Source organism: Gracilinanus agilis, chromosome 2, assembly GCF_016433145.1.
Source record: "Gracilinanus agilis isolate LMUSP501 chromosome 2, AgileGrace, whole genome shotgun sequence".
NCBI classification, from domain to species: Eukaryota; Metazoa; Chordata; class Mammalia; order Didelphimorphia; family Didelphidae; genus Gracilinanus; species Gracilinanus agilis.
In genome coordinates this window covers 469184087-469198733 of record NC_058131.1, presented here as the reverse complement: position 1 = coordinate 469198733, position 14647 = coordinate 469184087, and the positions used below count along the sequence as shown (strand labels likewise).

Genomic DNA, 14647 nt, shown 5'->3' with positions numbered 1-14647 from the left:
AAGGATATAAATTTCCCCCTGAGTACTGCCTTGGCCGCATCCCACAGAGTTTGGTAGGATGTCTCATCATTGTCATTCTCTTCAATGAAATTGTTGATTGTTTCTATGATTCCTTCTTTGACTAGCTGGTTTTGGAGAATCATATTATTTAATTTCCAATTAGTTTTTGATTTTCCTGTCCAGGTGCCCTTACTTGTTATTATTTATTTTAAAAATTGTTATTAGAGTTTGGAATAAAAGAACTAATGGCTAGTAGGTTGTAGTTTTAAAATTCAGCTAGTGATTGGATTAAGAGGTTAAATATAAAAACTACTTTTTGTTTAAATCAGCACCCAATCTTTACCCTTACAAATGAGCAAAAATACCTCATTTCCTGCTTTGGTTAAATTCATGATAAGGAAGACTAGTTTGTGAAGCTATGTAATACCATTTATCATCTATTTTGGCAGTAAATATGTGATTGTTCCGATCTCAGACCTAATGAATGTTCCAGTATATCCTGCAAACTTTCTACAAAAGCATATTAAAAACTTATTCCAGCTTTCACTTCATCTGTTTCTCTCATTGCTATGAGTGGAATAAACTCGGGTGACTCATGATTCTATAACTTTATTTCAAAGGCCAGTGTTAGAAAAATAAGTACTTAGTGTTTGTGGAGAATGTGTTATGTCCATCAGTATATTATGCATTTTCTCCCTTTTCTAGGCCCTAGGATTTAGATTTGGATAATCTCTCAGATTCCTTCTCTTCAAACCCCTTCATCTTAAACATAAGGAAACTAAAGATCAGTGAAGTTACTTTCCCAAGGTCACAGTGATAAGATTTATCCTCAGGCCCCCGGCTTCAAATTTATCTCTCTTAACTTTTGTTATTTCATGGCTATTTGTATTTTTGACAAGTTTCTCCCATAGTGAAACTTAAGTCCCTAAGCTGCTTGATGGCTATAAACATATAAGAAATAATAGACTGGTAAGAAGATCTGGGCATTATAAATATCTACTTGACTATCAGGCATGCTTCTTAATTACTGAAGGAATGATTGACTCATGAATCCTTCAGATTTGCCTACAGGGAACTTAAAATAGGTTTTCTATTGTTATTATCATTGTAAATACAAATAATAATGATAGCTAACAATTATATAGTATTAAAAGGTTTGTAAAGTGCTTTACTTTGCTAAATTCTATTACCATTTTACAGACAAGGAAACTAAGACAGAAATTAAATGACCATGTTTTGAGGTCATATCTAATGCCTTAAACTGGATTTGAACTCAGCTCTTTCTGACTCTAGGGCCAGTTCTCTATGTAGTTGTCTTTTAAAAAATATATTTATTTTAATAAAATCTTTACCGTATGTCTTAGAGTCAGTACTGTGTATTGGTTCCAATGCAGAAGAGCTATTAAGGGATAGGGAATGGAGGTTAAGTGACTTGTCCAGGGTCACACAGCTAGGCAGTGCCTGAAGCCAGATTTGGACCTGGTTCTTAGTCTACTGAGTCACCTAGCTGCCTCCCACCTAGTTGTCTTTAACTGGTTAACTAGTAATTGTGGAGAGACACCATCTCTTTTATGTACTTGATGGCAGCCTGAAGAAACTAAACAGCCTAGAAAAAAATTCTATTGCTTTCTTTTTTTGTCTTAGGTTCTGTGATATCATCATCCTCTCTCTGACATATACCCTGCATTCCTCCTAAGAGTGCAAAGCAGTGAGAATCACCTCCAGAAATCATTTCAGTTTAGTGTAGAACATGCACAAGATTCATTTATTTCCCTTATTCTTCCATCTATTTTTAAGTTCAGCAATGTGCTCTATGAAAATATTTTCCTTAAGTAAATTTGGGAGAAAGTCCTGAGGGACATTTAGTATTTCTCAGTGATAACAAATGCCAGCAAGACACTGGAGATTATACGGATACCTACTGAGAAGATACAAAGCCTTGTTTCAGGACCTGTTGGGATCCTACTTTTAGATATTATTTAACTCAACGCATTGCCATTACTTAAGCAATATCTAGTTTCCTTAGATCACTAGTGGTAATATCAATGCTAAGAATATCAATAAACTTAACAAGAACGTCTGAGTCATAAAGGAAGCCTTAAATAAAGATAAAAAAAGGAAGCCTTAACTTACCACTAAATACCAAAAACTCACTGAAGAATGCCACCTTAATTTGATGACAACATATCCAAAAGCAGCATTAAAATACTTTAAACAATATAAATTTTAAATGGCATATGATTTAGTTCTACCAATTTTTTTTTAAAAAAAGGTGAATACTAGATGCTTGGGGGGTAGATGAGAAGTGGTAGTTTTTAGGAAGCTGAAATATCACAAAAATAAATGAGGCAACGAGTTGGTATAGTGGATCAAACTCTGAACATGGACTAAGGAAAACCCGAGTTTGAAAGCTGTCCCAGAAACTTAGGAGCTGTGTTCTCTCTATGTTTTGGAGCTTAAATTCTCTCTGCCTCCATTTCCTTATTTGGAAAATAGGAGTGGTAATAGCACTTACTTCACAGAGTTATTGTGAAGTTCAAGAAAATCATCATATTTAAAGTATTTTGCAAAACTCAATGCACTATATCAAAACTAGGTACTATATCTTAGTCCAGTAGGATTTAAATTTTCTTTGGGGATTTTCATCTTTTTAAATGATATCTTTATATCCTAATATTCTTAAGTCTACAGTGGAGAATTATGTTGATCTAAGCACTGCTGTGAATTTCTAGCAGGTCAAGAATCAAAGTACAAATTGTATTATCTCCCTTAGCCTCTGCTGCTTCTGTCTTGGGCAGAAAACCCAGACCTAAATTCCAGAATAATCCATGGACTTGCTTTAAATCCAGAAAGTTGACATTTTTACATGTACATCTCCCCTACAAATTATACCAAAAAAAGGAAAGGTTTAGAACTTCTGATACTTTCCCTTCAAAGGCTTTTGAATAATTTCTTTTTTTTTTCCTGATCTATCATGCTAATGACCTTTTCTAATGCCCAAAGTGCAGGGGGAATATAATAATTTCAGCTAGCATTTATATAAAACTTTAAGGTTTACAAAGTTATTTGCAATATCTCATTTTATCCTCAGAATAGCCTTTGGATGTAGAAGCAAATATTATCCCCTTTTTATAGATGATGGACAAAGACCTAGAGGTTAAGTGATTTGTCCATGATCACACATTCTAGGAAGTATCTGAGGTTAGATTTGAACTCAGGATTTCCTGACTCCAGATCCAGCATGCTTATCTGTTTATACTACCTGGCTGCCCTATTGAACAAGGTCTTGTGAAGAGCTTCTTGGAAGAATGATGTTGCTCTAAAATTTTTAGAGAACCTAAAGTGGATTTTGGAAAATGAAAAATATTCTTATTTACCATAAGGAGAAAAAATCTACCAAAATTACTGATTATATAAATATGGACATAATGATAAGTTCACTTTATCACTATTTGTTCTAATGACAAAGGACAACCAGGGTTTAGTCTGTAGCACTGTTTGCACTCTTAAACCTCATTGCTCTATGGCTTCTATGCCAACTAAAGTAAATTATGTTTCCTTGACTGATGTCCTTTAACTGATGAATACACCAGGAAACTCCTCTGGACCATTCACCATTTCCATATATGACTAAATTGCAGGTGTAAAGTACAAAATGTTACATCTGCATAAATAAGCCATGTTTGTGGGACTAATAATTTCAGGTTGATCAGTCTTCTTTATTTAACTAGCAGTTCTCTTTCCCTTCTTTTTCTTTGATCAGTATCTCCTTGTGAAATTGTGAAATGTTTTCTTTTCTTTTTTTTTTTTTTTTTTTTTTGCAGGTGGTAATTATTGACATTTAAGGTTTGAAAAGTTCTTATTTGAGCCTCACAACAACCCTGTGGGGTAGACACTTGTGGGTATTACAGATGAGAAAAACGAAAGCTTAAATGACTTGCCTATGGTCACACAGGCGAGCAGTGGGCATCAGATTGAAGTGCACATTCTCCTGGCAATATATCCTGACCTCTGCACTCTCTACCTTTGACTTCTAAATACAAATGTAGCTGAAGAAATTCTAGCAGCCACACATTCTTATATTATTAATTCACTGTCTTTTTAGCATTGATAATGCTTTAAGCCTGGCATCTCTTTTTGTGCATGTTGTCCTATAGACTCCTTATAATTAATTAATAGTAAACATTTATTAAGTGCCTACTCTACACCAGAAACATAGCTCTGGGAATACAAAAGAAAAAAAAAAGACACGTAAAAAATGATGAGCAAGTTAATTTAAAAAAAAAATCATGGACGTACATGAAATTACGAAGAATGAAGTGAGTGGAAACCAAAAGAACATTGTATACAGTAGCAAAAATATTGTATGAAGAATAACTTGTATATATGTCCACCTCCAGAGGAAGAAATGATAAATAAAAAAAGGAAGAACATTATATTTTTATACACACACACATACAATCATATATAGATTTTTTTTTTTTTTTGGTCGAATGATACCTTTTCTATTATGGGGAGGGAAAGTAGGGAGATTCCTGGGAATTTTAATATAACAAACAAAGTATTTTTTTTTAAACCCTTACCTTCCGGCTTGGAATCAATACTGTGTATTGGCTCCTAGGTGGAAGAGTGGTAAAGGTAGGCAATGGGGGTCAAGTGACTTGCCTAGGGTCACACAGCTGGGAAGTGTCTGAGGCCAGATTTGATCCTAGGACCTCCCATCTCTAGGCCTGACTCTCAAACCACTGAGCTACCCAGCAGCCCCCAAACAAAGTATTTTTTAAAGACAGTGCCTGCCCTGAAGCAGCTTACAATCTGATGAAGGAGAAGGAGGCAACAAAGAAACAAATGTATGAATAAGCTATAGAAAAAATAAATAAGAAAATAATATTGTTAAAGAAATGAGACTTTTAATTTTTGAATATCATTTCTCTAAGGTACTTTATAGTATTTTTGCTCCTTGTGGGTAAAAATTACATACCATTTATTTCCTTCCTTTCTCTTTCTTTCCCTAAAATCGAGAACATTAGGTAGAAAGGTGGTAAAATTATAGTAAGGCTATGGGTAATTTCATTAACATAACTGAAGCTGGAAATCAGTCAAGCCTTTGGAATTCCTTGGGTCTGCCTTGCCTTGGTGTGTGTGTGGGGGTGGGCAGCAGGGGGAGATTTAGAGTAGTGACATCACCTTAGTTTAACAAAACACCTCTAATGCTATATTTTAGAGGCAGTAACCTGTCCATATCTCAAAACCAATGGGTTTGGGGTAGAGTTGAGCTCCACTTCTCATCCTAGCAGCTTCCACTTGTTACAAAGATTGTCTCCAACAGCTATGAACTCAAGTGAATTTCCCTGAACATTTGTTGGTCCAAATCCATAACCATGATTGTGGGACATTATCTTATAAACTCTTAACTTCGACACAGAATATTCTTTTGACCAACAGACTTTATATACAGTAATGTAGGGCCCCCATAGTTCTGGCAACACTTGACTGTAAATATGTTGGTGTCTGAATTATGATCATGTATATATTATTGTATACATATTATGTATACATATCAAATATATATTGAGCATGAATCAATGGCCTGTAGTTTTGGGAGTTCTACATAATTGGAATGGAAGATGCTTGTGTTCAGTTAATCCCAGGAGAGTTTAGAATTTAGTCAACAGATTAGCACTTCCAAATTGACTCATTCCAAAGATATAATCCCTCCACAACTTTTAGTTCATGAAGTAGATCATAGTAGAAAGTTTATTGAAGGATTTCATGCTAATTTAGCAGTCTCAGATATTCTTTGCAAGTCTCAACTCAATACTGGACAGTAGTCAGCTTTTTCAACCTATAATTTTGACATAATTTTAACATCACATAGAGCTATTTGGCTAGGATAACTATGTGGTGCAGTGGATCGAACATGGGCCTAGAATTAGGAAAACATCTTAATAAGTTCAAATCTGGCCTCAAATATTTATTAGCAGTTTGACTCTGGGGAAGTCACTTAACCCCGCTTGCCTTAGTTTCCTCATCTGAAAAGTGATCTGGAAGAGGAAATGGCAAACCACTTTTACCATTGCTATCTTTACCAAGAAAATTCCAAATCGAGTCACAAAGAACTGGACATGACTGAACAACAACAAATGGCTTAGTAATTCTTCCTATAAGCAAGGAAAAAAACAGAATAACTTTCTCCTAGAAGAAAATTAATACCATACTCATTAGTATATTTCCTATCTGTCTTAAGAACATTTTCCTGACTGAAATCCCAGAATCTGCCTATCGCTTACTTCGCTTGATTCTCTCCACATTGTAAATACTAATTTCTAGCAGAGGTTTCCTTTATAGTCTCACATTAAACATTATATTGCAAATCATAAACACACTTTGATTGTTTTCCCAAGAGCAGGTTATATTAAAACCTGCTTTTTAGCATTCTGACAAACTGGTCTGGTAGCAGCAAATCTGGGAGCAAGATGTGAGGCAGCCAAGGTCATTGACACCACTGATTGTTTTCCCATATGGTGTAAGAGTTTATTGATATGTTAAAATGTGTTAATTTACTAGACATCTAGGCTAAAAATTGCAAACATGTCAAAGATTTGACAAAACACAACAAGAGATGATAAAGTAATTTCTTTTACATTGTTGTACATTTCCGTGTCCTATAAAGTAATTGCCGGGTATGTGGTTTTGCTTGTTTGACTAAGCCAGCAAAGTGCTAACTCTGTAAGCTTTGTCAGTCCAGTAAGACTTTCCTACTGGGGGAAAAACCTGAAATCCCAACTCCACCCCAAACCCTCCAGATCCTTCCTTGAATGTAGCAAAGAAAAATAGTTAAGAAAAAACAAATCAATATGGAACATATCTGACATGTATAATATTCAGCAGCTATTCACCACAACCATCCTGGTGCCTCTTTTTTGAAAAGAGGAAATTGTGGGGGCAAGCTGGGTGGCTCAGTGAATTGAAAGCCAGGCCTAAAGATGGGAGGTCCTAGGTTCATATTTGATCTCAGACACTCCCTAGCTGTGTGACCATGGACAAGTCACTTAACCCCCATTGCCTAGCCCTTACCACTCTTCTGCCTTGGAGCCAATACACAGTATTGACTTGAAGACTGAAAGTAAGGGTTTAAAAAAAAAAAAAAGAGAGAAAGTTGTGCTTCATCATCACTTTTTGAAACTATATTGTTCATTGCCTTTCATCTGAGTTCAACTGCATTTTAATGTTTTCATCTGCAGGAATGTAGTCATTATAAAAAGTCTTAAAATGTGATGTTCTTCTAAGATTTTTTTTCCTTAATTCTAAATCAGTTGATACATGCAAATGAACAATGGAATTCTTAACAGTATATAGGAAGACATTTGGTTTTAAAGTTTGTTCATTGAGTCACATGATGAAAAAGTTTTTTTTCTATTTTATTTGTTACATTTAAATATTAACACCCTCTCTCCCCTCCCCTCCCCCATTAGAGAAGGTAGCATTTTGCAAAAAGATATATATAATATATTCATTCATTCATTCAATCAATCAACCAACCAATCATCTATTTATTCATTCATCTATTTATTTATTTATTTGTTTGTTTGTTTGTTTGTTTGTTTATTTATTTATTTATATAAAGCTATATCTTGCTTATTTCTAGTTATCAGTTCTTCCTCTGCAGGTAGACACATGCATGTCAATTTTCAAACAGTATTTTTTTGCAATATATAATATTCTCTTGGTTTTGCTCATTTTTTACTCTTCATAATTTCATATAGGTTTTTCTGTGTTTTTCCAAAATTAATCTGTTCATCATTTCATATGATGAGATAGTATTCCATCACAGTCATATGCCTCAACTTGTTTAGCCATCCCCCAATAGATGGAAATCCCTCCAGTTTCCAGTTCTTTGCCATCACAAAGAGAGCTGCTATAAATACTTTAGAACATATGGTTTTTTCCATTTTCCTTAATCACCTCGGAAATAAACCTAATAACAATATTGCTGGGCCAATACATGGTTTTGTAATTCTTTGAGCATAATTTATATTTCTGAGATATATTGTATATGGAACTCTATTTCCATATACATACAAGAGGCAGTATAAAATAGTGAATAGAAAACTATCCATGGAGCCAGGAAGACTTGGATTCAACCTCCTCTTCTTACACTTATTGGCTCTGTGTGAACTATTTTGTTTTATACTGTTGCATTATCTGTCTTAGAAGAAGTTTTTGAGGGACATGATTCTCTTAGTTTGAGCAAACATAACACTAACTACGTTAGCCATGGTAGTCCAATGTCTTTCCATGATATCTCTGTCCTCCTTAAAAAACCCCAAACAACAACAACAACAACAACAACAACAACAACAACAAACAACAAACAACAACAACCCAAACCCTTTCCTTTTACCAAAGAAAAATAAAGCCAGTCTATGTTGGTTCGTTATGGGTAAGTCACATAAACTCTCAGTGCCACAGGGGACTCTCCAAAGAATATAAGAACAGTTACTGAGTTGTATTCATAAAGGGTGTTTCCTAACTTTGTTCCTAATACTAATGAAAACTCTGCCCTCCCACCCCAATATTATTAAATATCATTTAAAAGATTTTAAAAATTACTTCAAATAGTATTCACTAAATATTAGTGCTTTCATTTATTTCATGTGTGTACCATTACATACATGAAATAAAATAGCTAAACAAATTATAGTACTTAAATATAATAGAATTTTATCACACCATCAGATAATGCTTCATATAAGAAGTTTAGAGAAATGTATGAATTCATAAAGAATAAGCAGAAGCAAAAAAAACCCCATACATAATGTAAATGAAAAAAAATAAAAAGAAAATTTTCAATTATAATGACTTAGCTTTTCTCAGCAGAAGTCACAAAGAAAGAAACATATCTCCTTTTCCTTAGAAAAGTAGTTAACTATATTGTCAGATGGAGTCAATGTGATACTTTTGCATAACTTTCCCTACTCCTTAGATAAAAAGGAAGGCTCTTTGGGTAGAAGAAAAGAAAGGCATATTCCCAAACCAAAATAAAAGGCATCAATAAAACTTTTGAACAAGAGAGACATTGCTAAGATGCTGGAACTTTTCCATTTATTAAGCAAAAGTAAGCAAGAACAGCATAACCCTATAAAAATGATATATCTGATCATCTAAGCCCTGGGGCAGCCTTTACCAACTATGTGATTTCTTTAGACAAATATAAATAAATATGCTTCCACAGAGAGCTGACCTCTAAACCTAACCTAAAGGATAGATCCCTTTTCTCTGAATCAAGAAATAGAGGATATATATGGACTCGGTTACAGAATACTTTCATATTTAAGTGGCAAAAACATGATCTTTTTTTCCTTCTTGCCTTAGTTGTAAGAGATTAAAGGGGATGGATGTTTGGAGAGGGCTGATGATTTGGAAGATAAAGAGATTTAGAAGGAGGTGGAAGGAGGAGGAAAAAATCTAGCTAACAAGGGATAGAACTTTTGTTATTTCTAAGAAGGCATTAGTTACTGGAATCTTTGCCATTCATGAACAGTTTAGAAGTCCTAGGCTTGTGCAGAATTTGTATATAACATATATTTAACAAAGAAAGTTATTGGGAAAGATAGGTTAAGTTTTTCCATCTGAATTCCTTTTTTTTTTCTTTTTTTTTTGGTATGACAACCTGAATTCAGCTCTAGAGGATTCCCTTTTCTATTTCGACTATGGTATCTAGGTTTATGTTTGATAATCTGTTGAGATTACTGTATGCTTACAGCATGTACAGGAATCTCTTGGTGCTGACACTAACCTTTCTTATCTGGTTCAGAACCTTTCTCCTGTAACAGTGACTAGTAGAGCTTAACTGGGCAGGCCTTCACATGATCTCTGATCTACACATGATTTTGGTTGACTTAGAAATTTGCCTCAGCTCAGCACCATTTTGTCTTTTTATATCTCCAAACTCCATTGAATAGCCATGAGTTTGGGCTTCTTAAAAACTCTATTAACATTAAAGTTTAGCTAGCAATTCTTTAGGGAGAAGAGAAAAAAATACAAAGGGACTGGGGCCAGGGATTGGTATCTCTGTCACAAACTCAACCATTTTATTTACTTATGTTAAATTTGTATCTAGTACTACTGTGAAGTGTAATAGAGTCCAACATCAAAGCCATTTCTCTAGTGTTTGATCAATCATCTAGCGCCTACTTTCTAAGTTCGGGGACCTTACTGAATACAAATATACTAACCAATTTAATGCAGTGATGTGTTACCTATATGTTTACCCTTTTTCCTTGAGGCTCCATAATAGTTCAATTTGAAATTTATTTTCCTCCTTTAGAATGGATCTACCCAAAAGATTTATTTACATTATGTGTTTTATTGATGAAGTATGCCAGGCATGTAGTAGGCACTTTATAAAAGCTAGCTGTTAAGTGCTTCAATTTGAAACATCTAACTGTGGTAGTAGGGTTCTAATAATGATGATAAGAGTAATAATATGTCCCTAGGTATATTACTTCATAGTGTTACCCTTAAGTTTTAGCCATTAAATCAAATGTTAGAAATGTATTATTTATTATCAAATAGTAAATAACTGGCACAACTCTAGATCTCCCCCCAGAAATGTGTAATAGAAATTGTTAAATTATTCTTTTAAAATTTAGGACTCTGATAATATATGTATAACCCAGTGGAATTGCTTGTCAACTCCGGGAAGGGGAAGGGAGACAACAAGAATCATGTAACCATGTAAAGTTTTTTTAAATAAAATTTAAAATAATATAAAAGAGAATTTAGGAATCTTGTTTTGCATGATTTCACATATATAATTGATATCATATTGCTTCCCTTCCCAAAGGGTGGGGGGAAGGGCTAGAAGGTAGAGAAAATTTGGAACACAAAATTTTTAAAAGAATGCTAAAAATAAATAAAACTTTTTAAAAACAGAAAATAAAACACTACCAAACTAAAGGAATGTCTAAGTCCTATTTTTCTAAGCCATAAGGTAGTTTTAATGGTTCTTTTGAGTTGAGAAAGGACCTCTAGTCACACATCTGATTTTTAATCACACTTATACCACTGCTTAGGAATCCCCAGCAGTATTATTATTTTCTAATATGAAAGGCTAATTTTACATATGTCATTTGCATCCATGTATAAGCATGTATCTATAATATAGTGTTTGTTGGAATATTTGGAACTGGAGACAATGCATTTAATTCCCATCTCGGGGCACCCCCACTCTGACCCCACATTGCATTTTAGCCTTTTAGGACTGTTCATCCACCTTTGGTGTCTATCAACCAACTCTCCCTTGTGGCTTCAAGAAGGTATAGTATGTGCAGAAGCCACATTCCTGAAACACCATCTTGGCAGATGGGCTAAGCCAGGTTGAGGGTAATTGAGAGGCATCCAATTCATCAGTGACTTAGCGGGATGCCTACTCCAAGCATGTGAAGACATGTGGAATGATGAGAACAATTGGTTCCGAGGGCTACGAAGGCTGTTGAAGCAGAGGCTATGGAGTTCCTAGAGCTTGATCAGACACACATCTCAGGCCATCACCAGTCATCCTACTTTTGTCTTGCCAGTAGACTTCCAATGACTGGAATAGAGAGTGGGGCTTACAATTTGTGCAATTCTGCCTTATTTAAATCTAATTCATGAGCAAGTCAAGACATCACCCTGTAATATCATTGATCTTCTTTGAAATGAAGGATGAACAATAACCCTCCCCATTCAGGCTCTAGCCCAAATGATTCCCAGTGATGCATATTAGCACTAAGGACTTTGGTAGGCTTTAGACCATCCCTTCTTAGTTAGCCTCTGGGAAGGGAGACTGAAGCAGATTTTGTGTTTATGCCAGGATTAGGATCAGATAGCTCTAGACTTGTAATTTCTAACCCCAGATCTGCTATCTGTTCTACTTTAGTCAATCCAATACTATCTCCCTATGATAAGGCATTCACTACTTTGTAGCTAAATCCCATCTTTTTTTTCCATCTTATTTTCATCTATTGCAGAAGACTTAGCCACCTCCAAATGAATCTTTTTTTTTTTTTAACCAACTCCTAGAACCTCCATATCCATTATAAGAATGCTTTGTTGCAAGAGGCCAAGTAGGCAATACCTTGTGTAATGAAAAGAGTATTCAGTTCCCAGCTCTCCAATTTTCCATTCAGGTGACCTTGAGCTTATTACTTTAATTTATCTTCTTGGTTTTCTTGTTTGTAAAATGGTGACAATATCTGTCTTTCCTACATCATAGAATTAAAATGACTAAAAAACATGTAAGTGCCTTGAAAACCATTAAAGTACTATTAAAATGTAAATTATGATCATGGTAATGACAATGGAGAACCCTAAAGTGAGGTTTAGGATAAGTTTTCTGTTTCTAGTTTTTTAATATATTTATGCATCCTACTATGTAGGTACAGTTGGTTCTTTTTTTTTTTTTTTTTAACCCTTACCTTCCATTTTGGAGTCAATACTGTGCATTGGCTCCAAGGCAGAAGAGTGGTAAGGGCTAGGGAATGGGGGCCAAGTGACTTGCCCTGGGTCACACAGCTGGAAGTGTCTGAGGCCAGATTTGAACCTAGGACCTTCCGTCTCTAGGCCTGGCTCTCAATCCACTGAGCTATTCAGCTGCCCCCGACAGTTGGTTCTTGATATAATTCAAGACCTAGAGACTACTTGACCTTTCATTAAAACTCATTGCTTTAAGAGGGTTGTCACTGAAAAGCATCCTTGAAGATACACCTTTGTTACATGATTTGATTGATTGATTTTCTAAAATGTATTCATGATATTTCAATACTTGAACCAGAAAATGTTCTTCAAAGTCTATATCATTCAAATCTGTAGATTTCTCTGAGGGGACTTTGCATCAAGAACGTGTTCCTCATCAGTTGGGCATTTTGGTTGCCCATGATTCAGTAGCTTGTGCTTTATTATAAATATAAAGAATACTTTATATAAACCTAGTAATAAAATAAACAATTATTCCTTCTTTATCACAACTTTACCCATCATGGTTTTCAATATATCCTGGATTGACATAAGAAATTAAATGGGAATTGGAGGGGGGTTTGTGGAAATTACAGATGATGTGTGAAGGCCAGCAAATGACTGAAAAAGTTTAGAAATTAAGAAATGCATACCTAATCCAATACAATAAGTTACCATAAACACTCCAAAAAAAAGAAAAAAAGAAAAAATTCAGAATTCTTCTCTGGTATGAAAGGAGACCTAAAACATTTTATGCAGATTTTCCAGATTGCAAGGTGCACTACATTTCTAACTCCCATAATGTGGAAGGAATAATTGTACTATATGCTAAAATATAAATATACTTAAATATAGTAAAATATACTTTAGAGATACACAGTGCTTTACTGTAAATGATCTGGATATTTAGAAAATGGAATACCATCTATTAACTCAGCATTGCCCTGGACTTAGGCACATGTAGACATTTATGAAATATTATTATTTGGTTACCTAATTCTTGGTATCTTTTTTTTTTCTTTCTCCTTTTAGGATCAGGAGGAAAACAAGGGAGCTACAAGCTGGCCTGAGTTCTATATTGATCAGCTAAACTCTATGGCTGCTGTAGGTATATTTTATGTATTGTGATACATTGCGGGGGAAACAAGTCTGATAAAAAGTACAATTACATAGTAAATAACTTAGAATCAGATATGAAGATTTTCATTTGGGTAATACATTCTAATACTATTATCTTTCTAGAACCCATGTTGAGATCCTCTTTTTAAAAAGACAGTCTTCGAAAATAACTTTTCTAATATGTTCTAAGTAAAAACATGTAATAAAATAGGAGTTTAATATTATAATAGGAAATATAATCTTCTGAAATCTCATTTACATTCATCGTTAGCTTGCATCCCTATAATTACTCATCCAGAGATCTGGATACATAACATCTTGGAAATTAACACAATTTTAATATAGTTAGGTTGAATTCTTCCGCTAATGCTTCATATCTCCTTAGAATGAGTTCCAAGGTCTCGACAGTTCATGGACTGGTGATCCTTTTACCCATCTTTCTAAAGAAGCAGACAGACTTTTCTTTCAAGCATGCCAACATATTCTTTCAGGATTATAAATTATGAGGAAATATCAAAATGACTGACAAAATTAAAAGGCAGCTGAATAGCTCTGAGATATCCTTGGGAATTCTCTTGGAACACTGCACTTACTTCACTCAAAATATGTATTTTGAGCATGTATGTCTTTCTGGGTTTATAGTAGCTGAACAATCATATTATTAAACAAATGAAAAACATTAAACAGAAATCAGCTGTCTCAACTTTTCCCATTCAGTAGCATAAATGAAAATATCACTAATAAATGTTTTGGGTGCTAATTGTGGAATAATTTTTCTTCTTCCTGGCCCACCCAACTTGTCATTGGCTACCCATCAGACAATTTGTAGTTCATAATATGCCCAGTTTACATAGAAGTCACTTCTCCTATTTCTCACCTGCATCTTTTGGAGGGGGGGTGGGGAAATATTCTCTGTCATTAAAATATAATTTTGATCTCATTTTCATATATATGTATATATTTCTCCTTGTTTGAAGCCCTGAATCTTTTGGCGGGGGCGGGGGGGGAATGTTCTCTGTCATTAAATTTT

At 34.5% G+C, this 14647-nt stretch overlaps 1 protein-coding gene across 3 annotated transcripts in view; it reads left to right on the top strand.

The window, feature by feature from the left end:
• DAAM1 (dishevelled associated activator of morphogenesis 1) overlaps nucleotides 1-14647 on the top strand; it is a 223319-nt gene that overhangs the window by 130029 nt on the left and 78643 nt on the right. For all 3 annotated transcript variants that reach the window (XM_044664879.1, XM_044664882.1, XM_044664881.1), the window contains exon 4: nucleotides 13531-13602. In XM_044664879.1, the coding sequence (XP_044520814.1) occupies nucleotides 13531-13602 (72 nt within the window). The remainder of the gene's footprint in view (nucleotides 1-13530; nucleotides 13603-14647) is intronic.